A 26,881-nucleotide genomic window follows, 5' to 3' on the forward strand; every position below is an offset into this window, starting at 1 on the left:
ATACCAGTCATTTCTCTTTAAGTAAAAAGGCAAAGAATTTTCCCTATTATCCTAAGAAATATTTTTGCAGATCAAATTTTAATCTCAAGCATGGTCATGCCCAAATCAGCTAAGAGACATAAATATGCCCTGTCATCCTCAACTGAAGTGTTCAGTCACAAGACACTTTGGTGGTAAACAAGCAAGTGTGTCTACCTTAGCCCTGGTGTTCAGTGAATGAGTTAGGCTGGTCAGGTACATGGTGGGGGCAGGCAAGACCAAGAGCCACAGTCACACAGCATTGCTGCTTTGCCTCAAGCATGTGGCAGGAGAAAGAAACGAAGGGTTCAGGTGTCTGCAGCTAGAGCCACAAGGCTGAGGGATGGACGGCAGTGGTTTGGAAGTGCAGACACTGCTTAGGAATAAAGAAATGCCCCTGACATTTGCTGTGTTTGTGAAATACCACATGGGAGCAAGTATTGTCTGCCAGACAGGAAGGAGAAGTAGCTGGTATGTGCAGCCTACCCTCATCCACAGGGACAAGATTATTCCTCTTTGGCCCAATAGTACTGCTTTGAATTAGTTTTAAATGTTAATGGCTCCTGAAATGAACTTAGAATAGAAACGTAGTCAAGTGATTTTTAGGGATTGTTGCCTCTTACGATGATTCTTTTGAGAACCTGGAGCTGGTGTTGGAAGTAGAACCCATACTTGGTAAGCCCATATATACCGCTGGCTTGCTACCTATAAATAATTTTGAAATAGAAGAGATATGTTCTTTTTCTCTTGAATTTAAAATTTTATTGATGATTCTAAATAATTGTGGAATCTTTGCTATTTTTTCCTTTTTAAAAATGGAACTTACCATCCGAATAGTTCAAACATGTCAACACAGTTTAATTTCTAAGGATTGGGAACCATGAAGGGGGGACCTGGTCAGCTGGATTAGTGGTTGGTGCCTTCCTCATTCCTAAAAGAATTCCTCTTCCCTAATATTCCTGATACAAGTCACTTTAGCTTCTGGGTATCAATAGTTATATAGTGTTTAAAAAAGAAGAAACAGATCATCTAACATAATATCCAAGAGCTCTTAAAGTTATGATTTGTAGCAGTGTTATCTGTGAGACACAGCTAATTTAAAAGCAAACGGCATCTCCAGTGGCAGTGGACAGAGGCTGATGTCAGATAGCCCGTGTGAAGTCTGCCGAGTGTGGTGTCCATGAGCACACTCTGCTTCCTACACAGACTTGAGAACACCTGTCTGCTGTAGTGACCTGAAAGCTGCTATGTTCACCCAGTGCAGAGGATGGAAAGGCAAACCCGAGCGTGGTCATCTTTGGGCACTGCAGATTCTCTGGCAGGCATCTCTATTACGTTCTCTTCTATGGCAGATGTAAAGCAACATCCGAAATTAGAAAGATCCATTTTACTTGGGGGGTGGGGTTAGGAGATCTGGAGCTGTGGCAAAGGTGCTTGTCTGGCATGCATTTACAGGGCCTTGGGTTCTATGCCGAGCACTGAAAAAATAATTCAAGATCAAAGTACTTGTAGATATTGCTTAAATATAACCTGCCAACCCTTATTTGAGTTCCCCATGGAAAATGGCACAGACATCCATCCACCGAAAGCAACCAGCACTGCAAACTCCACCGAGAAGAATCAGGGAACACGATTCAGAAATAATACAACACCCCGCATTTTATTCAGTTCTGTGTGACAAAAATAGTAACCTAGTCTACAACATCCATTTCAGTCAGTAGATGTGTCAAGCCACAAGACTTAATCATAAAATATATCAGGTCTACCAAACACCCTGGCTGGTTCTGGGAGGCCCTCACCCCGCGTGTTTTTTGCGGTATAAAAATAGTGTCTCTCTTCACCACGCAGAGGGACAGCCAGCCCTGAACACAGAATGGGGGTGGTCTCTTCATCTTCATCCGCCGTCTCGTTTATAACACTTTACATTTCTCTTAAGTTATATACACATCCTTTTGAGAGAAGAAAGAACACTAACATGGTACCAAATACCAACCAAGACGGGGAGAAAACACACTAAGAAGACACACATGAATAACAAGATACTCAACTGCTAAAGCACAGCAACGTTAAGCCACCTTGACTCCTCTCCCCAAAGCTGGAGCACCTGCTCCCATCCCCACCCCAGCAAGAGATGGCACAGCCTGAAGACGCTCCACCTCACGACATGGAAAACAGAGCCGGAGAGGTCAGCGTTCATTTCTAAAGACGGGAACAGCTAATGAGCCCAGAAGCTCTCTGCTCAGCCACGGGCCAGTGGTAGTCATTCCCCTGCAGTGCCTTTTCCTGTTGGTTCAATTGTATGAGGTGACTGCTCTAGCCTTCTGTTTCCCACTGTCTGGTTTGGCCTTCAGGCACAGACAGCTCCCTGCCGAGGTACCCAGCTACCTACAGAATGTCTCGAGCAGTTTCTGTGGGAAGTCCATCATGTCACATCCCAGCATGCTTGCAATGCACGAAAATGAGGTAGTACACACAACACTGACGTTCAAGTTTCGAGTCCGCCCCGCCTCCCAGCATCTGGCTCCTTTGCTTAGTGGATGCAGTTTAGACAGGTCATCAGCAAAAGATTGGGGGTTGAATGATCAGGACACCGCACCGTGTTTGCACTTGAAAAGACAATAAATCACGAACTTAGGAAATGTCAAGGATATGACTGATTATACTGCCAGACACTCGGTATCCCCGTCTCATTTGCACCCTGACCAGTGCTATGAGGCAGTCCCATATCATGTGTGTGAGAGAGACAGAGGGGAGCCCACAGTAAAATCACACTTGTGCAATACGAACTCTGTTGTTCCCTGCCTTTCTATGTCAGGGGACTGAGAGTAATTTGTTAAAGTTTTGTTATGGTGCTCACAGTTTTTTCAGGAGGTTTTGTAGAAAAGTTAAATAAAGCATGTTAATTTAAGAAATGGCAGGTCTTATTTTATTGAGGTGCTGACAAGTCCTGGTGGCTTCTTTTCTGCTTAAACAGGATAGACTTCTCATGTTTGACTTTAAGACAAAACAATAAACTGTGACATGGGTTTTTTTTTCTCCATTTTCTTTAAACCGAAGTACTATTTATAAAATACTTTACATCTTTTTTTTTAATTTTCAAATTATAGACAAACTTCCCTAATACAAAATACTAAAAGTGCAATTGTATAAATTAAGATTTGCAACCACATTATACAAACATTACCTCTTTATTATACAGCTTTGATAATGTGAAATCTTTACTCACAACTGTTTATAATTCTGTGAATCATTTTGCGGTGATGCTTGTCTGTAACTTGTTCCCAATCCACCGCGGGGCCACAGACCACACTAGAGAACAACTGTTCACATAGCAGCTACAAACATTTAAATTAAAGGGGAGGGGTGGTACTGACAGGTACTTGCACACAGAAAGCATGCTATCTTTCCCAATAGAACGTCACGATTTTGCCAGCATTGAATTAATCCACTTATTTATAATGACGCAAATCTTGCTTTAAAAAAAAAAAAGATCACATAGCCAGATGTATTCTGTGATACAAAATCTTCATTTAAGGTTGGGCTATTTTATTGTCTGTTACCCGCATAATCTTAACATAAATACTATAGACGAAGTGACTGTCATTATACACAGCGTTTGGAGCACTGAGCTGCTTCTCCAAGACGAAGAGTCCCTAAAACAGAGTTCAAGTGTCTACAGAATTTGAACAAAAGCATTGAATGCAGCTCACGGGATTGCCACAGGGGACCCCATTCCCCCACACAAAGGGGTCACTAGGTTTTAGGAGAAATGAAGTAGATACGGTCTGAGCTCTTTCTGTTCCTAAGGCCATTTTTTTTTCAAGGACATAAGCTTTTGTCTGAAATTTACTTAAAGGGTTGCAGAGTTCCTCAGAACAGTCAAACCCACTGAAGTACTGCACCTCACTCACCATGCCACCTTACAGCAGCCGCAGGGTGCAGAGATTTTCTGTCATGGGTAAAGTATTAATGAGAGCCTAGGCATGTGGGGTCCAAAGCCTGATGCTCCAACTCTGCAGAGTGGACTTGGGACAGAAGAGGAGGGTGGAGTCTTAAGTGTATCCTGCTAGTTTATTCCAATCTCCTTGTTATCCTCAATGAACCTTGTGAATGGCCGGCTGGCTCCCGTCTCTGAGCTTGCTTTGTCCAAGCTGACAATGGGTGGACTACTGCCAGTACGTGTCTTGTCCACCCCACCGGCCATGGCACCCAAAGGCGGGATGGCACCTCCGCCTAGACTTACTGGGAGCTGAGGGATGCCTCCATTCTGGATGACAGAGATCTCATTGTTCTTCATGGCGAGCCCATTGGTGATGGCAGCGGCATACTGGTTCCAAAAGCCAGGATCAACATTCATCGCCCGTGCTGCCAGGTCCTTCTGGAACATTTCAGAGAATTTCAGAGCATCGCCGCCAAGCAGGGCCATGGGGTTTTCCACAGACAGGCGGCGGCCACGCCTTGCGGGTGCGTTGTTCCACATGTGGGTGCCCATGTGTACCTGTGGGTGATAGAGAGAGAGCTACAAGTAAGCAAGTCAAGAACTCTGAGGCAACTGTGGATCGATTTCAATGTTTCATGGGTCCACATTCTAAGAATTAGCCCGGGGTCAGCAGAATGCAGTTAGGGGAGCTTCCCTGAGCACCTTGTATCAGACACATAGTATTTCATTCTGTGAATACAAAAAAGCAAAACTGTCGTGTTAAGTGAACAAACCTCCTAGATACCAACATACACACCCTCACCCCAGGAGACTATAGAGAATGTTCTAGCTTTAAGGATAAAGGCCCTTGGCGGTTGCCTCTTCTATTCTCCACCTTAATGTATGCATGTGGAGGTCCGAAGACAACCTCTGGTGTTATCCTTTAAACATGGACCCCCCCTTCCTTTTTGAGACAGGGTCTCTTCCTGGCCTGGGACTCGCCAAGTAGATGAGGCGCAGCCACCTCCTCAGTTCACGTTCAAGCTTTTAAAAGGTCTTGAACTTGAAGTCTTCAACTGTCCTCATCTCTTGCTTCCCCTCAAACAGGAAAATGAGTGTGAAGACCCTCTCGGGCCACCCAGAGCAGCAGGAGGCTCAGCACAGAAGCCACAGGTCTTGACTACTGGCACTCCCTGGAGAGGCTTCTGAGGCCTAGCCAGGTGGTGTCTGTTTAGCTGAGGCCAGCAGCACAGGCTGGAACCTGGGGCATCTGTCAGCAGTCAGTCTCCAGAGAACACTCAGCTGAGCTGGGGCTTAAGCACAATATGTTTCCTCCAGGCTTCAGGAGGAACCTCTCACCCAGTGTCCTACCCAGCAGCTTTGTCTGCAGTCACACAATTAATGGAACATTCTAGACCTCACAGAGCAAGTCTTGTCTTTGTATTATATGCTAACTTTTAAGGGCCATGTTTATTTTGTCTTCAGATTAGAGGTTTGTATCCTTGGCCTGCTCACCATGTATCTATGATGACCCTAGGCCTGAGGCAGGCCGATACCATCAGAGGAAGCAAGCAGACAAGTGCCCCCCCCACCCTCCGACCCCTTTCAGGTGGAACATAGATTTACTGTTTAATGGGATGCATATCTTTTGAGTATGTGCACATACATGTACACACATACACGTGTACACATGTACACACTATGTCTACTCATACCGTAAATGTACAAACAACCCACTCCACACATGTGAATACATACATACACACGAGGGTGAAGACAGAACTTCTGCCTGGCAGCCTAGAGAAAGGGCACATGTCACCATCCACGGGTGCCACGTGGTTTGGCCACAGCCTCAGAGTGTGGTCCTCTTACCTTGAGATTGCCCTTGGTGGTGAAGGCCCTGCCGCAGATGGTGCAGCCGAAGGGCTTCTCCCCAGTGTGGGTGCGCTCGTGGATCTGCAGGGCACTGGCTGAGGAAAAGGTCTTCCCACATGACTGACAGTTGTGCTGCTTGGGTGTCCGGCGTGGTGGGGGTGCCAGCATGGGTGCCAGCCCAGGGCTCATCACTGTCTGGGGCCCAGTAGGGACCTGGACCCCGGCTGGTAGGGCTGGGCCCTCACCCAGTGCGATGGCCTTGCTGTGGCCGTTCACTTCCATTTTGATCATGGTGGGCGCAGGGCTGGAGGCCAGGCTAGGCGTGCTGTGGCTGGGACCTAGAGTAAAGTTGGGGTCAAACACCTGAGAAGGCAGCTCTTTCAACTTGTGTGTCAGTAAGTGCTGCTTTAAGTTACCCATAGTGGAGCAGCCTCGCCTGCAGACCGTGCAGACAAATGGCCGCTCCTTGGTATGGCTGCGGTAGTGGATTTCCAAAGCACTTTTGCAAGCAAAGGGCTTGCCACAGACACCACACACAGTGCTCGCACACTTACCCCGCTCTCTGCTCAGGAACAGCAGGCTGAAAGGGGCCTCCTCCTTGATGAGTGGCCGACCAGGGTGGCCCGCTGTCAGATCCAGGGCACCTCCATTTCCTGGGCCGGGGGGTGGGCTGTCCAGCCTTTCAGTCTTCAGTGGGATCTCCTGCGGATCCTCCTGGTGGCCAAGCCCTGGCGACTTGGACCGGAAGCTCTCACCATTACTGTGAGCAGGTGACAGAGCCTGGGAGGACGAAGACTCGGATAGGGCGGGGCTACCTGCGCTGCGGCTCTCCAGGTCGCCCACCGCAGAGGAGGAGTCATTGCTCAGGCGATCGCTTTCCCCAGACCCATTTTCCACTGGCTTCAAGCTGGCCAGTTGCTGACAGTTCATGACCGAGTCAATCATTTTCATCTGATTCTCGAGGGCGGCGATGCTGGAGATGACCGACGGGGGTGAGGGTGGACAGGAGCCCGAGTAAGACAGAAGCGGTTTAGAGGAGTCGCTGGCTGTGTCCTTCAGCTCCGAGTCCTCCTCCATGGAGTTCTCGTCGACGTCATCGTCAAAGCTGCTGAGGGTCTCCACGTTCTTTTCATCAAAGGGCAGCTCGGCGTCCATGGCCTCCTGCAGGCCCTCGGGCAGTGGCGTGTTTGGGATCTGTCCCCCCATGTGCATCCGGATGTGCTGCTGCAGCACGACGGCGTTGGTGAACTTCTTCTGGCAGATAGGGCAAGAATGCTGCACGCGGAGCGGGGGCTTGGCGCGGTGCACCCCGAAGTGGGTCTTCAGGTTGCCTTTAGTGGTGAAGGCGCGGCCACAGATCTTACACTTGAAGGGCCTCTCCCCTGTGTGTGTCCTGTAGTGCATCTTCAGCGCGCTCTGGCAGCTCAGCACGCGGTGGCAGATGACACACTGGTTCGGGTCAGTCATCTTCTTATCAATGTTCTCCACCAGCTGCTGCAGTTTTGAGGTCTCTGACGTTTGCATAGAGTCAAGCAGCCCACCAAAAGGAAATTGGGCCTTGAACTGGTCAGAAACAGCCGGAAGACCAGGGCTGCCGAGGCTTGTGCAGGCGCTGTCTGTGACGGTGGTGGCAGCCGAAGTGGGCAACCCGCTGACCTGCCCACCCACCACAGGAGCATCTCCTGTCCGTGTACCTGTGCAAGGCAGGCTGACTGGCTCGACTTTAGTAAGCGAAGGCCCACCCAGGAGTGGCTGGGGTGACTCAGGCCTCACTGTGATACCAGACTCAGTATTGTTGAGGCCTGGGGACAGAGAGGTGCATTCGCTGGATGCTGGAGAGGGCCTCTGTGGGGACCGGCTGATGGGAGTGATGCTAGGGGAGTCAGTGTAGTTGTGGGTGCCAGGGACAGTGGGGGGTAGCTGAAGCCCTACTGATGTTGGTACAGTGGGCAGCACTGGCTTGCTGTCCAGCCAGGTCGTCACCGGCTTTTCTGGGGGCAGGGACATGCCATAGGGAATCCCAGAGCAGGTGGGCACATTGTCGAGGTATTCTGGGACAGGGTAGGGGTTCATCTGGATGTGGGGGTACTTCTCCTTGTGCCTCTGGAAGTGGACCTTCAGGTTGCCCTTGGTGGAAAAGCGGTTCCCGCAGATGTTACATTTGAAGGGCCGCTCCCCCGTGTGGGACCGCAGGTGGATCTGCAATGCACTGTCGCTGCCGAAGACCTTGGCACAGAACCTGCATTTGTGCTTAAAGAAAGGGTCCTCGGCACTGGCCTTCGGCTCGAACACTGAAACATTAGGGGGCTTGCCCTTGCGGTGCTTCATAAGAGCCGACAGGGGGTCCAGGGCATTGGCTGTGGCAGCAATGCTAACCAGTGGGTTGGGGAAGATGACACTACTGGATGAAGTCTGAGGTAGCAGAGGGTTTGGCAGATTAGAGGCTGAGCTGAGGAGGGGTCCAGGACCCAGGGTAGGGGGTGTAGATGCATTTTGGGGCTGCACCGTGCTGCCTACAGTGCTGGATGCTGCAGCCACGGCTCCTGGAGCTGGGCCAGTGCTACAGGCTGGGTGTGCCCCAGAATCAGTGGGGCCGGCACTGGTGCTGCAGGGAGTGCTTGTGCCCGATGCAGGCTGTGACAGGTGCTGGGGGCCATCGAAGGCTGCCGGCAGGGTGGAGCCCGAGCCAGCAGAGGCAGTGGCAGGTCCAGCAGAAAGCTGGAGGGCCGCATGCGGAGTCAGGCCCTGAAGCTGTACTGAGGCTGTTCCAGGGGCACTGGCTGAGGGCTTCAGTGGAGGCCCAGGCTGCCGGCTCATCAGGGCCACCTGGCTGCGGATCTGCTCGATGAGCTGGAGCTGGTGGATCTGCTGCTGCTGCAGCGCCACCAGCTGCTCTAGGATCATGGGGATGGCCACAGCGCCCACGCTGCCACCAGCGCCTGTAGTACCGCCTGCACGTGCACCCTGTGAGAACTGTGCCACCGCCACCTTGGTGCTGAGCAGCGTCTCCAGGGTCACATTGGTACTAGGCATGCTGAAGGCCGCAGGCTCTGGCTGTGGTGGCAGTGCAGGTGGCGGTGGGGGCACACTAGGGCCTGGAGGACCCTTGTCCGCAGATGCCTCCACATCCATGGGCTCTGCCTCCTTTGCAGCAGCCTTCACCTCGCTGCCCTCCGTGGGCGCCACCTCCTCAGCCACCTCACTCTCAGTGCGGTCACTGGGCGAGCTGGCGGGAGAAGGTTCTGGAAAGTCCTCGGAGGGCGGTGCCGGCTCATCGTCATGCACGATCAGCACCAGTGGGTTCTTGGTGCAGGTCTTCTTGTGCTGCAGGAAGTCCGCCCACTTGAAGAACTCCGCACAGCACTTCTCGCACACGCTGGTCTCCTCGCTGCCGCTCCTGCTCTCGCTGCCGCTGTCTGCGTCCTCTGCACCATCCCCCGGGACGCCTAGGAAACCAAGAAGAGATTACATCAGCCAGGCTCCGCCAGACAGCCACCCTCCATTTCAAAATTTTGCACATCAGTAAAATCAATATTTTTTATTTTGTACAAATTACCCCACTTCAACATTTCTGACGTCCCAGCGTGTGTGTTCTATGACTCTTTCTAGCTAGCTAATCATTTTCTTAGCACAATCCATCAAATTATGAGGCTCTATCAATTGTGGATACTGCTTCTTAATGAAATTCCATAGAAGCCATCGATTTCCAATATCTTCATACAATCCGCAGCCACCCTGTCTGTTGGGTACAAAGCCAGCCTTCGACGGGCTCATTAGGATTCCCCTTTACCATCGGGCTTCCTCATTTCCAACAAAATTAGAGACGCCTCTGCCAGTTCACTTAACATTGCCGAGCTAATCCGTAACCTTTCCCACACACCAGCACCTGACAGGAAGCCTGTGTGGTGTGGTCTGGGCTCATGGATTTATCATCTCTAAACCCAGCTGAGGTGGTGCTGATTTAACATGATCCCACAGAACCTTTTGAGTCAATACGCATTTATTTCACATAGGAAATTTAGGTTAAATACTAATGATTTGTGAACATAACAAAGAAACTATAAGCACTTCTTAAGATCCCAATGGTGTTGTCCTTCTCTCTTTTGGAAGGAAGAATCTTCTACATTTCAGAACTTGCCATATGACTACCAATATACACTAGGTCTAAAATGAATCATGTTTAGTACAATTAATCGGCTCTGTCAGATGCCATATTCTTTGGCAAAATGAACTTAAAATTACATGTTATTGTGATTAGCCAATAGAGTTCACTGGTTTGCTAGCAAACTAGGAATTATATATTTAAAGTTCATTGATGTTGACATGTTTAACATGAGAATGTTGTAGTCAGACACACTTTTTGTACCTATTTTCATCTATTCTCATAGAAAGACTTAGCAAATTATATGCTTGCACCATCGTGGAAAAGCCTCTAATTGGTTACACATGTTTAATTACTGTTGTAGGCAGCTACTTCCTCTGTCTCCCCTAACCCTCTTGTGCCGAATAACAACCGTGTTTAATGAACAACTCTAATTCACACCTGATCAAATAAATAGCTGTACGGGAACAAGAAATTGACACCGGGTGACAATTCTGGTGCTTGCTTTTTGGGTCACCGTGGTGGGGTGTGGTGCCCACCGCTGCCTGGTTTGGCGTGTTAGCTTGGGTGCCATTGACTTGAAGGGTTTTTGTTTTTCTTTCATCGGCTTGCAGATGGAGTGACAGCAACAGATCGGTGATTGAACAGAGCAAGTGTCACAAGCCAGTCAGCTCTTTGTTCCATGTGCAAAGTTGGGGTGGAGAGCAAACCAGCCCCAGTCCGACCTGAAAAGACACTGGTGTCCTAAGACTAGCACATGCACTTGCTAAAAAAAAGTCTCTAACAGTTTTCTTTTAAGGTTTGTTTTTGGGGTTGGGGGGTGGGAGTTAAGTCAACACCATATTGAGAGAAATCTATTTGTTGTCTGTTTTTTTTTTGTTGTTGTTGTTGTTTTTAAACTTTGTCCAGGAAACCCCCACTGCTCCTCGCCTGGAAAATGAAATAAAAATATTGTTTTGCGGCTGGTCTGTCGCTTTCCATGAGGCCATTATTTCCAGGTAATTTATACATGCCTATAAAAATTATTAGCAGCATTCAATTAGCATTTTCTTAACTGGCTAAGCCATTTGAAGGGGAAAGAACTTAGAGCTGCAGCCCATAAACCCCATAGACTTTTAAACTAAACTCAGTGCGGAGATCAGGCTGCGGCAGCACTCTCATTACTGCGTGGGGGAAGGAACGTAATAGGTATCCATAATGAGGTTGAGGGTAGCTAGGAGCAAAGACACAGCCGATTTATACCGCAGATAGGCACATTAGCAAAACAAATACTCTGTGCTCAACTTTGCTCAATGTATGCAAAACTAATTGTAAACCTGCTTAAGGTTTTGGAACGGGGCTTGGGGAGGGACAGGGTGTGTAGAATTTTTTAATCATTGAATTAAAAAAAAAACCTATGAGCTTTTCAAAATTCCAGTAACTTAATTTTAAAAGTTTTAACAAAATGCCAAATTTTAAACTTATAATTTCTCTTTAATTAATTGTATAGTGTTCCTCAAAGCCATATACGTCTCTCACATATTACATATTATGTATTATATATGGACATTTCAAAGCTTATTTGCATTAAGCAGTAAAATAAATGCACAGAAATAACAAAGCAGCAGGCTAACCTTAACAAGTTGCATTCCAGAGTAAAGCTATGATATAAAAAGTATACCTTTGCTACTTTCTTAAAAAGGAAGTGGCAACAAATCAAAAATTGCTAATGCCCTGAAATATTGTCTATATTGTCTTTATAAGGAGATAAAAATTCACAGTACATAAAATGCACGAAAATTGAAGGTTTAAAATGTAAATTTACAACATCAAACAGTATCCTACTAAAAGAACACTTTTTCTTTATGTTTGTATGTGTTAGAAACTAGAAACAATTCATTCAGAAAATGCTTAAAAGTGGGTTGACTTTGAGATCATTTAAATTGCATTCAGTGTAGAAAGAATTAATTTGCATAACTGTAAGTAAGTTATACCTTCAAAAATAAGCATTTCTCAGATTTCCCTTATAACAAAGTGTAGTGTTGTGACCCAGAATACCCATGCTTTTCAAAAGGGTCTCAGCCCAAACAATTCCCTATTTACTTTAAAGATTTGCATTTTTACATTCCCATTAGTTTTTTTATGTGTTAAAGTGTTTCTAGGGTTCACTTCCAGATGCACTGAAGCTGAGAAGGGATCCCTCAGGTAATTTCTTTCTCTTTCTTTCTTTTTCTTTCCTCCACTGGAAGGGCTGCTAAATTATAAGTGTTTCTTAGCTGTACAGAGTGTGTGTGGAATATTTAAGCACTTTCTGCCAAATAACGTCATTTTGTTTAATGCAATGTTAAGTGACAATTATCCCAACATTAGATATTTTGTTCAAAGTAAAATGATCCTCCACCTATAGTCCTTTCAAACTGAAGGAGGAAATTGTGGGGAAAAGGCATTCTGACCCTTCGGACCCGTTAACAGTTCTTTATGTTAATGAGCCCAACAAGGAAACCAAGCCTGGTAACAATTTGCTTATGAGCCAAGCTTCATCATGAATTTCACTTTTGGCAAAAGAGTGATCTTAAAAACTTCAGTCAGTGAGGGGAAAATTCTTCAGTATGATTTGCATTTCTTATCTGGGGCAAATAAATTAGAATGACCACTTAACATTTCTGCTGGGGTCTGTTTAAAAATGCCAGTAACACAGACTCTTCAGTGTCTTACATGCTCAAGCTAGAGATGTGTTTCCCAAATCTGAGTGTAACCAGACCTCCTTCAGAAAAGCTGGAGGTAAGCAGAAATTTATTACGATGGGCACAACTACAAATAAAAGACTAATGCTCCCTCTGTGAAATTAAACTTGCTTGCCTCTATTTGAAATGGTTTTTAAGTCACAAAATACTCTTTCACTGAACTGACGGATGAATAGGAATAACTGAACGTGGTACGCTTTCTTGAGGACAGGACTCTTTGGAGCATCAAGACGTTTTCCTGACTCACAGATTGCTAATGTTGACCTCTGATGAATTCTACAGAGAGTGAGAGAAATTACATTAGAACCTGCTTTCAAGCACAGGCATGCATAACACTGTCTATGTGCAGAGTTGACATTGTTATTTGTTTTCTGTACGAGAAAACCCAGGTGGGTGTCCTGGTTGTTTTATATTTTATCACGTTGCTGCTATTGGCCTTTAACTGCCATCTTGTAAAGCCAAGATTATATTATTCAACCGTGTCTCACTTACGGCTACAGTCTGAACTGGCCACCATGCTAAAAAGTAAAAGTTATTAACTCATCAGTTAATATTGCTTAAAATTTTTATTTACGGGTAACCAGAGTCAGAGAGGCACACTCTTCAAAAGGACAACAAAAAATCTTTAAGAAATGTATTAGCAATTTTTCTTTCTTTTGAGGAGAGAACTTAAAAAAGCAAGCATTCTAATCAGTCTCACTTGTGTCAAAGTAATTGATATATTTTTTACCTAGTGGTTGTTCAACAGCTAAGATTTGAAACCCACTAGGCAGGGATTAGGCAGGCGTTTTATGACACTTCACTATAAAGCTTACATATGCTCATACGCTATGGGGAAAGAAAATGCTAACCAGTTGACCAACTAATTCATCTGGGTGTTGGATCTCCCTGTGAAATGGTTTTCTTCCTGGTTGGCAGACCAGTATGTGACAGTGGCTACCAGGACAAGATACCTACCAAAAGGACCACACAGTCCTCACTATCCTGGGAAATGACTCATCTACATTGGAGGAGGCAGAAAAATAAATCTGAGGTTGATTTGTAGACCTCCCAGCACTTGGGGTTCCTAAAACAGTCTCCTCTGCGGCTGGCAGAGGAGAGGGAGAAGGCCCACAGCCCCTTAGAGGAAGCCACAAGGCACCTAGCTAGCGGCAGTGTTTTTGTATTTACTGATAAAATAGCGTGTTTAATAAACACCTCCTCAGTCTTTCTCATCCACCGCAGCTTCCGAGTGAGTCTGTTGCTTTCACTTCTGGTTAGTTTTGGAAAATGACTCCATGGCTCTCTCTGTCTTCCAGAGCATGATGGTCTGTTTCAAGCCCCCAAGTGAAGACACTGCAGTGTGTAAATAGGAGACTCATGCTTTCTCTATACACATATTCATGCACAGCCCTCAGCAAGGCTTCTCTTCAGTTCCCCCTTCCAGAAGTGTAAAGGATTTTTCACTCATTACAAAGCAGCAGTAAAATTGCTGATTTATGATTTCCTTTACTTTGCTACATATTTACAATTCACTACAATTAACAAAGGGAGAAGGCAAACTTGTTTAGTGCAGAGAGGAGTATAAACTTCTCTTAAACTTTAAAATGCCAGGTAGGTCTTCCCCACAGGAAACCCTACTTTTTCCTTTGTCTTTCCATCTCTTAAAAATGTAGCAAGCATTCCTCAAGTTTTCTCAAACTCTTCCGGAGACACTTATTTTCTTGCAAATTAATTCTTTTCTAACTCCTTATGATAGCTTTGAATCCCATAAAGAAAGATGAATTATCGCCATACTGAGCCCAAGCTGTGTCACAGGAGGAGACAAATAGAGACCCCCACTGGGTTTAACAATGTAGAAGAAATTCCAGGCGCAAAAGAAAAATTCCTGTCCTTTTCCCCCAGACCTGGAAGCGTGCGCTCACGGAGTTGAACGGTGGAGGGCAGTCTTGCTATGCTCAGGGCGGCACTGACCCAACCGATCCCTCTCACTCAGTGACCCACATCACAAATTTGTTAAGTCACGACCACCTGTGGCACAGGCCCCAGGCGTCTTCTGTTTAAACTGGTTCAGTTTTAATCTGTGCGGTAAGGCTCCGGGGACTGAGAGGCTGTCCCTTTATGGGGCACAAAGTTGAGGTAGTAGTGCACAGTCACTTCGATAGAAAGATGTTCGTTGCACTTCGAGGCATGAACAATCAGCCTTTCATCCTGTTGTCCAGCTTGACACACACACACACACACACACACACACACACACACACACACACAACCCCAGAGACCTGAGACGTGTCAGAAGCCAGCAACCCTCGTCATAATTTGGTGGTGGTTTAAATACAGAGATTTCCATGATCTAAGGCAAGAACATTCCTCCTAGAAAGTGTCCACTTGATTGAAATTCACTATCAGAGCGCATACAACTCCCAGCCCCTCCCTCCCTCGCTCGCTTGGCGAAGGGTTTGGGGGATAGAGTGAGCAAGCAACACGGATTTCGTGCAGAAATGTCTAGGATGAAATAGCTCTATGCACACCGAAACTAGGAAAGAGACTGACATCACCTGTGAGCATTATTAGGCTTTAGGCACTGGGCTAGCCGACTGAACCATTTCCTCACTGACCAGCAGCACTTCGTGGTGCTGCTTCATCTCTATGGGAGAAATTTACATATAAGTAGAAAGTCATCCTGGAAAGGCCACCACCCACCCCCACAATGCCAGTGACTCTGCATGTGCACAATTTACACAAGACTATTATCAAACAGCTCAGTCTGAGGCCACTCCGAGGACCCTGTAATGCTCAGGAATAAGGACAAAGTGCCCTGGCACCTGCAGGGTTAATTAAACCGTTCAAGATGTAATGGCTACACAAAAGCGAGCCAGTTTCTCTTCTTCCAAGAGCTATAAACACTTGTGCTGAGCTGGATGGCATTTGCTAAGCTTGCACTGCTCGGAACAAACTCGTGGGATCTCTAGTTAACACTCAGACTCGGAGTTCACACTGAACAGAATGGTGGGTGAGTCCTGTTGCCAAGGTCAACGGCACAGGAGCACTAATTGTATTATGAGCTTGACATCTAGCGGCCACCCCTGGCAGGGCAAAGCAGGCAAAGGTTAAATCAGCAAGGCTTGTCACAGCATTCCTAACGACTCACCTTTAGGGAGAGGAGACACAAGCTGGCCAGCATTCTGCCACCCACCTTTCCTAGGACCACACTTAAAAAAAAAAAAAAAAGGTTCCATGACATACTGTAAAGAACGCAAAGGGGGCTGAGCACCCTAGAGTACACCCTCACTCAGCTAGAGGTGAGAGAAAAGGTCCACCATCAGAGGGGAGACCCTTCGGGAACCATCAGTCCCCTTTGGTGGCCAGAACCCCTTTCCTTTAATTAAGAAACAAATTAATCTTGGTCTCGAGCATAAAGGTCATCCCATTACTTTGTTAAAAACCTGTATTTTTCACTTTCTGGAATATTATTTGCCTTGTCTGTCTGGCAGTCACACAGTTAACCACACCTTAAATCATAACAAAATTTCTTGTTGAAATTATGAAATCATAACAAAATTTCTTGTTGAAATCACAAGAGAAAAAAATCCAAAATATTTTAAAAACAGATCGCTTACAACAATGACTAAAATTCGATTTTCCCACACAGACTGCGTATGAAAAGTGCAGCAACTTCACAGGCACTGATTACAGAGGTGCTCGGCCAGCAGGAGAATTACCTCACATGTTCATGAGATTGTCTAAGAGTCACTGGCCTTTCTTATACTGGCAACCAGTCAAGAAATCATGGAGGAAAACAAAAGTCATCAAGACAGTAAAGGGAAAGAGAGAAATGAGAAACCCTTCTTTTTCATATTATTTCTTGAAACGACATTCAAAAACTAGGTTGCTGTATTAAAAGATGGTGAAAAAAATCTCATTAGCAGCTTAAAGACTTTTAACTTACTTACATAAGACCTCGTGCCAAGACTTACACATGAGGATGCTAAATTCCAGCTGATGGTCAGTTCACAGAGCAGAAATCTTGGCTCTGTTTACTGCATTCCCCATTCCCAAAGAAAATGCTCTTAAGGCCACCAGGAGGTGGACAGTAGGGCTGAAAATGAAATCTGACCTACTTTTTGTCTGTTTTAGCCATCATTCTAGATACAAAGAAATAATCAGCTTGCTAAGTAATTCCTGCTGTTTCTCCCTCTGTACCTTTCCCTCTCGCTCGGTCTGAACACATCTGAAAAACCTGGATTATGCATAGGCTTTGAAAAGTTTAGAATACACTCTACTTAAATTCTCTAACTCTTGTCTCATACTCAGCTCTCTTTGAGGTGGTATTAATTGGTACCCATTTTAAGAGTGAGCATTTTTAAACAGGTTAAGTTTTTTTTTTTTTGAGCGCTGTTTTAAAAAGAAATGTTTGCAAATTCTTCCTCCCCCTCCCCCCTCCACTTACTTTTTACCTTTCGTGTTTCAGAGAGAGAAAACAATCTGCCAGTGGAGGTAAGAAAGTGGCTTCTGTATTGTCCCTTTTGGTATGCTGAATTGTAAATGCGACTACTGGGGGAGGGGTAGGCGAACCCTGCATATACAGATAAAAGAAAAAAAGCTCTCCTCACTGAGCCCCGGTGGCTTTCTCTCCCTGAACTTAAGCAGTCTGTGAATTCCACTGGTTGGTTCTTAGGTGGAAGCTTACCGCACTTGAAAGAAATTTCAAGATAGTCATATACTGTAAGCTGGTGGAAAATAAAAACACTATGAGGTCATTAATGGCCACAAAAAGATGCATCCTCAGAACTGTTTTAAATTACAACATTCTTTTGTTCTTCCTTAAACGCAGACTTTCCCAGGACAGAGACATGCATCTTTAGGGACTGCCCTTTCTTTTTTCTTTTGCCGGCACGCTGCAATGTCTTTAAAGTTCTTGGTAGGGCTTGAGTGTGGCACTGTCACTGCAAGTTTTAATTAGTTTTTCTTAGAACAAAAATCTTCAGCTGGCTCGGAGGATAACATCATTGGTGGCACAGATCTAACTGAATCTTGGTGCTGAATCACATCTATTTCTAAAATGGGAAATATTTACGGATAAACAATTTTAAACGACAGTTTCTATTGGGGATTTGAGTCTCAGTAACTTAAAATAAAAATGTATCACAGGGTAACTCCAGAACTTTCCATAAGGCAGCTTTACTTGCTTTCATGCAGATTTGTCAATCATTCCTTCAGTCTAAAAGATGCAGGGAACCAAAGCTATTGCTGCCCTTTTCTTATTGTTTGTCTAAAAACAAAACCCTGAAAAATAAATCTTTAAAATATGCGGTGTCCACTGGAAATCAACATGACTATGCATCTTTGGCCTCCTCTATATTCTCTCTCTCTATGTCTCTCTCTGTCTCTGTCTCTCTCTCTCTGTCTCTTTTAGATAAGGTATCTGTTCTGTATGGTATTAACAAAAGCCTTCAATTCTTCTGCAGAGATGGACCTGGTGCTTTAATTAACATGTCACACCCAAACTGATACAAAGGAACCATTTACTTCATTTCTAAAACACTGTAGACTTGGCTCCCTTGAAACTTCACGGAGCATATGTTTGTCTCCCTGCATGTAAAACAATTTAAGAATTTGAAATGACAATGGAGTAATTTAGTTTACACAACCATTTATCTTTTTTTTTAAACCTACTTCTCTTGGTTATGTTAGAGTTAAGACAGCACCAGCATTCCTTGACTTCATAAGGAACAGAATATCTTTTATGCTCCATGAACAATCTGCTTCAGAACAATTACATCAGAAAGAACTTATTTTAACAGTTTTCCTGAACTATCCTTCAAACCCGAATAGCACATGCAGCTTTACTAGGGCTCAGCCTCAGACAGGCTATTTTTGGCCTGTTGCAAAATATGCTGAGGAACTGTGGCAACCTCGGGCTTAGAAGTCTGAATGACTGCAGAAAACACAGCCTGGATAGAAACGCCGCTACTGAAAGGAGAGAAAACCTGGATATGGAAGAGTCTCGAAATAAATTCGAGCAGCCAGCAAAATTCAAAAGAGAACTCGTAAATAATTGACTATCTGGGGTTTTCAACACGGTCGGGGTTATATATCCTCCGACATGTTTACACGATTAACTTTACCACACTCACATTTCTGAAGCGAAATTAAAAATGAACAACGGTGCCTCGGCTTGTTAATTGTTAAATACCCGAGGTTTTACTCTATTAATTAAAATATGCTTTAATAAAAGGAGACATTGCACATTTTGATAACGACCCTACAAAGCGGAGAAGTATTTACACTGTTGCATTTTAGAGCGGCTGTGAAAGCGGATTTTGAGCTATTCAGGAGCCGCAATAATGAAGCTTTAAAATCCCTCACTGGGATGCAGTGTAGTTCTTTTGAGGGAAAGACTGTCTTTCTCATTCGGCAGAAATAAATCCATTCATTTGATCATGTAGTCATTGAGGGCAATACAAAACAACCCAAGTGTGAGAAATTCTATGTGAAGAAGTAAACAAAACAAAAAAATCCATTTCCATGACAAAAAGATTCTTTGTCCCTAATCTACCCAACATATGCAAGCGTTTCTTTTTAGCATATCGCCCGTTCTAATCTTGGCTGACTTGGCTGCAGAGATGCGGGTCCCTCACCTCACGGCAACAAAAAGACCCAACGAGTCCCATTTGATTTAATTCATTCCAGGGCTGCTATGGACATTTTCTCACTTTCTACTACGACGTGCACGCTTTGTCAAACTTTACCGATGTGTGTTAAAAACTTAAATTCCGTCTATTAGGGTTTTGAGGGTTTTTTTTTAAAAGATGGTATTGTTTTCATAGTTAAAAGATTATTTAGTATCTGCCTCTAAACAATTTACAATAGGTTGGTCATAAAAAGTTGGCTTTTAAGGAATAAATTATTCCACCTCAACTAGCTGGGGGAGCTCTATGTCATACGTGGTCGCCCCTCCTCGGCTTCCTTGCTGGTGCCCTGAGGATCCTGGCAAGGCGGGCCAAAACTGGCGCCCAGGGCTCACGGATTCAGGGTGCCATAAACTTTAGGGTGCCAAAGTTCAACTATACTAAATTCGCATCTTCTCCAGTGTCTGTACTTCTCCGGTCCTGCATTTTTGAATGGTTCTAGGAGGAAGTTCCTACCATCGAAGTAACTGCGAAGGTGCCTCCAGAGCCCGATTTCCGTACGTCCAAAAGAGTATGAAAAGGCCGAAGGGAAAACTTGGAATCCTCCAGAAACGTGCTGAGGTCCTACCGCATACACGCACTAGCCCCCAAAAGAAACAGCTGTGCTCGCGCCCCACAATTCCCTAGTCGGCCATTAACGAAAGGCCAAGAGACATTTACTTCCCCACTTGCTTCCGAAAGGGATGATTGGATTTGTCAACGCTCTGGGACACCGCAGGACTCGCGGCCTGGGGGTCACCCGAGGCGCCTGCTGGCGGTATCAGAGACAAGCAACAGAGACTGGGATCACCGAGGTGGCGTTGGGGCCCCGGGTAGGCTCCAGGCGAGCACCGGCTGAGCACCAAGGCGCGCGGCGCCGAACAAAGCTGGCCAGGCGGCTGCTTCCAGGGCCCGCGTCCAGCGGTAGGTGAGCCCCGGACGCGTTCCCCGCTGCTGCACCCTCCCTGGGATCAGTTCTGAGCTAGACTAGGGTCCCCGCGCGTTCTGGACGCTCCGGGCCCACCAAAGCAGCATGTGGACTCAGAGAGCCAGAGCCGCACGGAAGCGGCAGCGCAGACCCCCTCCCGCCCGCTCGCCTCTAGCCGGCCTCTGCCTCCGGCCCAACCGACTCGGATCCGTCCGGAGCCAGCCCAGCCGCCAGCGCCCTCCGCGCGCAGCTCCCCAAGTCTGAGCAGCGGAGCCAAGTTTACTTGGCCCGCAACTCTTTTCCGCTCCCGCGCGCATCGAGGGAGTAAGCAGTCCGGGTTGGCCAGCCTGGCCGAGGGGCCGGACTCAGAGCTAGCACTCGCTCCAGGGAACAGAGGAACTTTCTCTTACTCTGAGACGCGCGCAGTCGCTCCCACCGCCCGCGCTTCCCAACCTGGGTGGGCACCCCAGAACTCCGGGCCACCCTGAGGTCCCCGGCCCTCACCGTGCTCCGAAGCCCCGTCCTGCGGCGGTAGCTCCTCGTCCGACTTGAGATGCTGGGGCTTGGCCTGCTTGCGCCGAGACATGCTGCTAGCGGCGCTCCGGCCCCGTGCGGGGCAGCGGCATCAGCGGGGTGGCCGGCGGGGACAGCGCGGGGTGGGCACGGGGCGGCCGGGCGGGCGAGGGGCGCGGGGCGCGGGGCGGTGGCGGCGGCTGCGCGGGCCGCGCATGGGGCTGAGCAATTAGGCTGGTGAATAATGCATGGCCATTAGCGGAGGGCCGCGCCGATTGGCCGGCCTCCAGCGGACTCCGGCGGCCTATGCAAATGAGGCCGCTCTCGCAATTAGCGGCCGCGCAGGCGAGGAGGGGCCGCGGCGCCTGCGGACCGGGGTGCGCGCCGCCCCACGCAGCTCACATCGCGGGCTCCGCCGCCCGCCCGAGCTCAGGCGTTGCGTTCGTCCGTCGCCCAGGTGCGGCTCCGGCGGGCCGGGGTACGGTGCGGGCCGTGGCGGTGACCCCTCCGCGCCGCGCAGGCTGCAAACTTTGGTGGCGTCCGCGCGGCGCCGTCTCCGCCGGCGCGCCGGGCTCGCCCCTTTATAGAGTGTCTGCGCCGCCGCCCGCGCCGCGCACCCCCCCCTCCGCCGCCGCCGGGCCGCCCCTCCCGGAGCGAGCGGCCGCGGGCAGGGCTCCGGCCCGACGCCTTTGTCTCGCCCGGGTCGCCCCGGCGCCGCACAGCCTGCGCTCCGGGCCGGCCGACCGCTTCTGGTCCTCGAGAAGCGACTCGCCGCGCCGCTCGGGAAGCCCAGCCCGCTCCGGCTCAGGTGCCCCTGTCTCTGGACTTTCTCTTCCGGCTCCTGTCCACTTCGCGGGCTCCTCCGGCGACCCGCCAGGCTCGGAGGCTCGCGGCCGGAGCGGAGTGCGCACCGTAGGGTGGCGGGACTTCGGCAAGAGCAACTTTCCGGTTCGGAAGCGGCGCGGGCCTCGCGGCTCCTCCCCTCCCTGCGTTCTCCTCCCCTCTGCTGTCCCCCGCCCCCCCTCACCCCCGGTCCCCACCGACTCCCGAGCGTCTGCCCCGCCCGCTGCCACCACCAGGGCTTCACGGCTCCGCGCCCGCCTGCCAGGGCCTCCCCACCGCGGACGGATTCTTAAGTCCAGGGGAGGGAGGGGACAGCGGGGCCTAGGTATCGCTCCCCCCTTCCCGTTCCCGCCGGCTCCGTGGCCCCAGCGCCTACTGTCCAGGCCTACAGAGTGGGCAACGAATGCGACTCAAAGTTCCAAGTCCACGAAAGTCCAGCGAGCCTGCTGCGTGTTATCGGGATTTCGGGGATAACGTGGGGGCCAGGTGAGGGGGTCACGCATGTCTACGCCAGCCGGGCACCCTTGGACAGCTGGCGAGGCGCGCTCCCCGCACCGGTCCACCCCTCCCGACCCCACTCCCGCGGTCACGCGAACGCGGCCTCGCTCCCGCGGGCACACTCGCGCGCTCTCCTGCAACACTGAGCGCACGCGCCCGCGTGCGTCCTCCATCCCGGAGCCGCCACCAGGATGTGCCCCAGGCCTCGCCGCAGCCGCTCCAATGCCCTTCTCCCCAGCATGTGTGTTATTTTTTTTTCCTTCTTCCTAAATTTCATACTTTTTGCCTGTGCAAGTAGCCAAGTGTGCGAAGCTTGGCTCAGATGGCCTCCCGGAGTTTACCCTGGTTTGTTTTGTGGGTGGAGGGTGGGAAAGTAAGACAGCAACCCTTCAGCCTCAATGCCCAGCGACTTGCGAGCTTCCCGCAGGGCTGAGGGAACCGAACTGCCTACTGACGGAATCCTCTGCCCCCTCCACAGGACCCCAAACTGTCTAATTCACCAGGCTCTTGGAAAGCTGTCTTTCGGCTCTAGGCTTTGGTTCCCACACTGCATTCTCACGCCCGCATCTAGTCTAAGTTCCACGAAGCAACAGTTTTTGGCTCCGGGAAGAGCGCAAGAGAACTGTGCGGAGGAAGGACGCGCATAGGTTGGAGCCGCTTCCAAACAGCCCCAAGAGCCACTTACAGGGGAAAAAAATCCTTAAGGTTGGTTTGTTTTTTCTTTTGGTGGAGGGAATATTTATTTAAGAGAAAAAAATTAAAAGCAAATAAAAGATGTTCGAAACCGTGAGTTTTGTTGTAGCACACACATACACTTAAGCACAAGGATGGCACGTTTACGGTTAGGTTAAGTTATAGGGATGAAATGTCTCACTGTCGCTGTAATCATGCGGTGAAGTTCTGAATGCTTACAGAGTATGGGGGGACACGTGTCTGGTTCAGAGGTGTTTGGCGACAAAAAGTTTACATCTAGGACTTTGGGGCGACCGGGGCAGGACCTTTACTATAGAAAAAATAACAGAGAAAGCAATGCATTACGGGCGAGGAGAGAAAAAAATGGAAGTGTTGTGTTGGGGGCAGGTACGTGTGAAATGAAAAATTTTGCAAAATATAGGACCAATAAGAGTTTGAGAGAAGTTGCAGCGACTTGGCGGGAAGATTGTCACAGGTCATCTGTGTCCAGCCGCTGGCTAAAGGTGCACCGTCTTTTATGGTTTCCTTTTCCCTCCTTCCCTCCCTCCCTCTTTTCTTTCCTCTTTCCCTTCCTTCCCTACTTTTCTGGCACACTTTAAGGGAGAACCAAAAGCAGGTTCCCACAGCCTGAAGTCTTTCGGGGGAAGATGGAACCCACTGGATCCCACAACCACTTGATCCCTATCGACTCTTCATTTAGGTCACGTTAAGCCGGTCTCAACCCTTTCCTTGCTGCTTGAGGCCCTCTTCCATCGTCTTCTCGCCAACCCCTCCTGATCTGTAGCAAGCCGGCATGCTCGCCCCAGGTCTTTCTTCCCAATGTAACTGTTTAATTGGAAGACTTGCTTTGCATTTTCTATGAGGTGTGATTCTGGGAGGATCTTTCTAGTCCCTCCAATGAAGGCGAATCCTGCTCTGGTCCTCGTAAAAGGAGCTAGCCCTCGGATTCCAGAGGTGTGGCTCGATTGGTAGGTGTTAAGTAGAAAGGTGAAGTAGGTGGGGCTCAGATAGAAGTGGACATTGCTGATCCTGGAAGGATGCCGGTTTCCACATGGGGCCAGGCTGGGGTGGTCTGCCATGGCAGGGTCATGGTGATGCCTGGCTGACCTTTGTGGCTGAGGTTGCAGGCTACCTAACTCCCTTGAGGGAATTCGCGAATTTCGTTGAGATGTCAACGATGGGGAGGAAAGAACAAGGAAGCAGTGTGTGTGTGTGTGTGTGTGTGTGTGTGTGTGACGGAAGCTTAAGCAGATACCCTCCACTGCAGAAGGGCCACACTCCAGTGGATCCCAAAGGCCGAGACAAGGAGAGGGGATTATTTTAAAAAGGAAAATTGGAAAAAACCTAAGCTTGTTACTTCCTGCACACCTCTCCTCTCCCTCCCTCCCTTTCCTATGCTTCTGGGTTACAGCTTTCGTCGTTCTTATGCAGTGTGGCAAATTTCGATGAAAGAGTTTGCATCTGAAGCCTTAATCAAAACAGTCTATTGCAAAGTGACAGTGTGGTGTGGGATATTTCCACAGATGAAGCAGGGAGCAGGCTCTCTGACTGTGCCCAGGTTAGCACACAGAAGAGGTACATGCTCCAGTATAGTTAGGCACACTGAACAGGCACGCTTACCGCATGACCACTATCTATTAAAATATTGCAATACCTAAGTACTATTGCAAAAACAAAAGTTGCTTTTCCTCCCTGTAATTAAATCTAATTTGTTAATTGTCTCTCCCCCTGCAACGCTGTTTTCGTCTTAAGAGGTGACACGTTATTATTTTGTCTGCTTAATGATATTATTTACAAATTAATACTGTATATTTTACATTAATGGAACATATAATTAGGTGTTTGAATTAATTTGTATCATTTCTTCAGATAAAACAGAAAGCCTGTCTGCAAGATTGACTTGACAAGAGGAGTTGACTAGTTGGTTCTGACTTCACAGTCACGGTTTACTGAAGATACCTGGCTCTGGATCCACAGAAGACAGTGTTACATAGCTCGTCTTGACATTTTCTTTACAATATGGTTATTTCTCCCGCTCGTTCACACAAATAGATATTCGGATATTAGGGGCTTTTGTTTTCTGTTTTTCCTATTCTCTTGACATCTCTTCCCTTTCCCTTGGTTCCTTCCCCACCCCCTAACTTTTGTTTTAGGTCCTTTGGGTTAAATTCAGCATGATTTTGCGTCTTTAATGCTGTGACAAGTGACCGCTAATTGGTTCTCACTAGAGCAAAGATATTACCATACTAATATTATTATTGGTAAGAAGAGGTAATTGATAACACCACCTGCCACTCTGGGGCAATCACAATGATAAATGTTTCCATCAACAGGAAATCTGTGCTTGGTGTACCACAGCCCAACGCAAACAGCATGTCAAGTGCCAATTATAGAGATGTTGCTTTTCTATTACAGGGTGTGTGTGGGGTATTAGAAAACATATAGTCAAAAATTATACTTGTAGGAGATTTTTTTTGGGGGGGTGCATGCTTTATCTGAGCTTCTGCTCTTCCACTTGAAGTTAACTAGTTAAATCCATGCATAGCCCTGCCCACACTAGATTCAGCTCAGCCCCTGCTCTGATCGCTTTTTGCATTCAAAGTCATTGAAATAAATGTGCCCAGATACTTTTAATGGGAGGGAGCCATGTGCTTTGTATTTAAACCCGCCTTGCTCCCTGTGCTGTGGAGCCTTGCTGCATATTCACTACAGGGTACCATGCAGCTTCACTTTAGGTAACACACACACACACACACACACACACACACACACACTAGTCATCTGCATGCCTGGGGCTACAAATGTTATGGAAGTCCTTCTCCCCTGATCACCAAACTTTGAATCTGGGCTGCATATGGCTGGGAATCGGTGCTTTAGCATATATGATTATATAAATAATGCCAGGGCTGAAAACTTTGACTCTCCTGCCTGTGGGGAGGCTCAAGTGATGATTATTAGCTTGCATTAATAGATGCAGGCCTCAAAAGGCGAAATCAGCTATTGATAATTGCAAGAAGTATAAGGCAGCTACTGTATCGATCGGCTGGCCCCTTATTCCCCTGGTATGGGAGAGATAAGAAGACTCACTCTTTAGTGCAATATAATTTCTTTTGACCTATCTGCTTGCTACAGACTTATGATGAATAGCCGGAGTGGCTAAAGTCCTTTATCACGAAAGTTACCCCTTGATATAATATTGATTCTTTATAACTAGCTCCAAACACAAAAATCAAACTGTCCTCTTGACCATCATCATCATCAATATCATCACAAAGCCTTCGGAATAAAGATCAGCTGCAGACTGAAAACGCTTTCTGTAATCTCCCTGGCTAATCTTTATTTGCTGATGATGAAAAGGAAAAAAAAAAGTGTGTGTGTGTGTGTGTGTGTGTGTGTTTGGAATGTCATTTGGACGAACACTCTTACACATCCTAGGTCAAGGCAGGCCTGTTTCTTCCAGGGAGTGCTACACGGCAGGCTGATGTGGTCAGGCCTGCTAGGCCTGGCCTTGGAGCTGTCCCCTGGAGCCCTGGGTCTGAGTGGACCAAAGGGGTTCAAGGGCTCCCCGCTAGCTGCCTTGCATTGGAGATTGGACTGGCCCAGAGCCTCCTGCTCAGCAGGAAAGCGTCCTCTTCCTGGGTGCTCTGACCAGCTCGAAGCCGAGATGGGGCTCGCCGGGTGGGCTGGCCAGCACCGAGGGGCCCTTCAGCCCAGAGGCGACATCAAAGGCTGCCCCTGCAATTCGTGTGCATTTCCCTCAATTAAGGGCATTTCCTGTCCTCTTTGCTTTCCGCTCGCCCCGCCCCCTCGCCCCCGCCCCCTCCCTCCAGTCTGGTCTACCGGCGCGCGCGGGGGTGGGGTGGGGTGGGAGGGGGGGAACCTGAGATTTGTAGTCGATTCCCCCAGGAGCGTGGATGAGGACGCGTGTACACGCGTGGGCGACGAAGGAGGTCCATTGAAGGTCTATCCAGACAGAGTTTCGGGCACATTTGGGGAGGTGTTAAGTGGAGGACAGGGAATGTACTCCTGCCTCCTGAAGCTTTCTGGGCCCCAGAGCCCAACCTTAGAGGCTTCACTTCTGGCCTCCACCAGTGGCTGTCTTTATGGACCCAAGTGCAA

General features: G+C 48.1%; 1 protein-coding gene across 2 annotated transcripts; it reads right to left on the reverse strand.

Moving 5' to 3' along the window:
- Positions 1 to 1,659: 1,659 nt before the first annotated feature.
- Positions 1,660 to 21,286, reverse strand: Sall3 (spalt like transcription factor 3). Of its 2 annotated transcripts, XM_028768955.1 has the most exons (4): positions 20,720 to 21,286; positions 6,367 to 9,258; positions 5,810 to 6,150; positions 1,660 to 4,516 (listed from the first exon to the last, which is right to left on the reverse strand). In XM_028768955.1, exons 1-4 carry the CDS (start codon positions 20,799 to 20,801, stop codon positions 4,085 to 4,087), a joined length of 3,747 nt encoding a protein of 1,248 aa, XP_028624788.1. In that variant the 5' UTR covers positions 20,802 to 21,286; the 3' UTR covers positions 1,660 to 4,084. The 2 variants fall into 2 exon arrangements, with proteins under 2 accessions (XP_028624788.1, XP_028624787.1); XM_028768954.1 differs by having other exon boundaries at positions 5,810 to 9,258.
- Between the last annotated feature and the right edge of the window lie 5,595 nt (positions 21,287 to 26,881).

The sequence above is a fragment of the Grammomys surdaster genome, unplaced genomic scaffold (genome assembly GCF_004785775.1).
Source record: "Grammomys surdaster isolate TR1022 unplaced genomic scaffold, NIH_TR_1.0 189, whole genome shotgun sequence".
NCBI classification, from domain to species: Eukaryota; Metazoa; Chordata; class Mammalia; order Rodentia; family Muridae; genus Grammomys; species Grammomys surdaster.

Bases quoted from the DNA above. Each gene is read 5' to 3' on its own strand.
- Sall3 (XM_028768954.1), bottom strand. From the start codon at position 20,801: ATGTCTCGGCGCAAGCAGGCCAAGCCCCAGCATCTCAAGTCGGACGAG. The intron at 9,259-20,719 runs GTGAGGGCCGGG...TTGGTTTCCTAG, and splicing joins GGACGGGGCTTCGGAGCACG to GCGTCCCGGGGGATGGTGCA. The intron at 4,517-5,809 runs GTAAGAGGACCA...TATCACCCACAG, and splicing joins CCACCAAGGGCAATCTCAAG to GTACACATGGGCACCCACAT.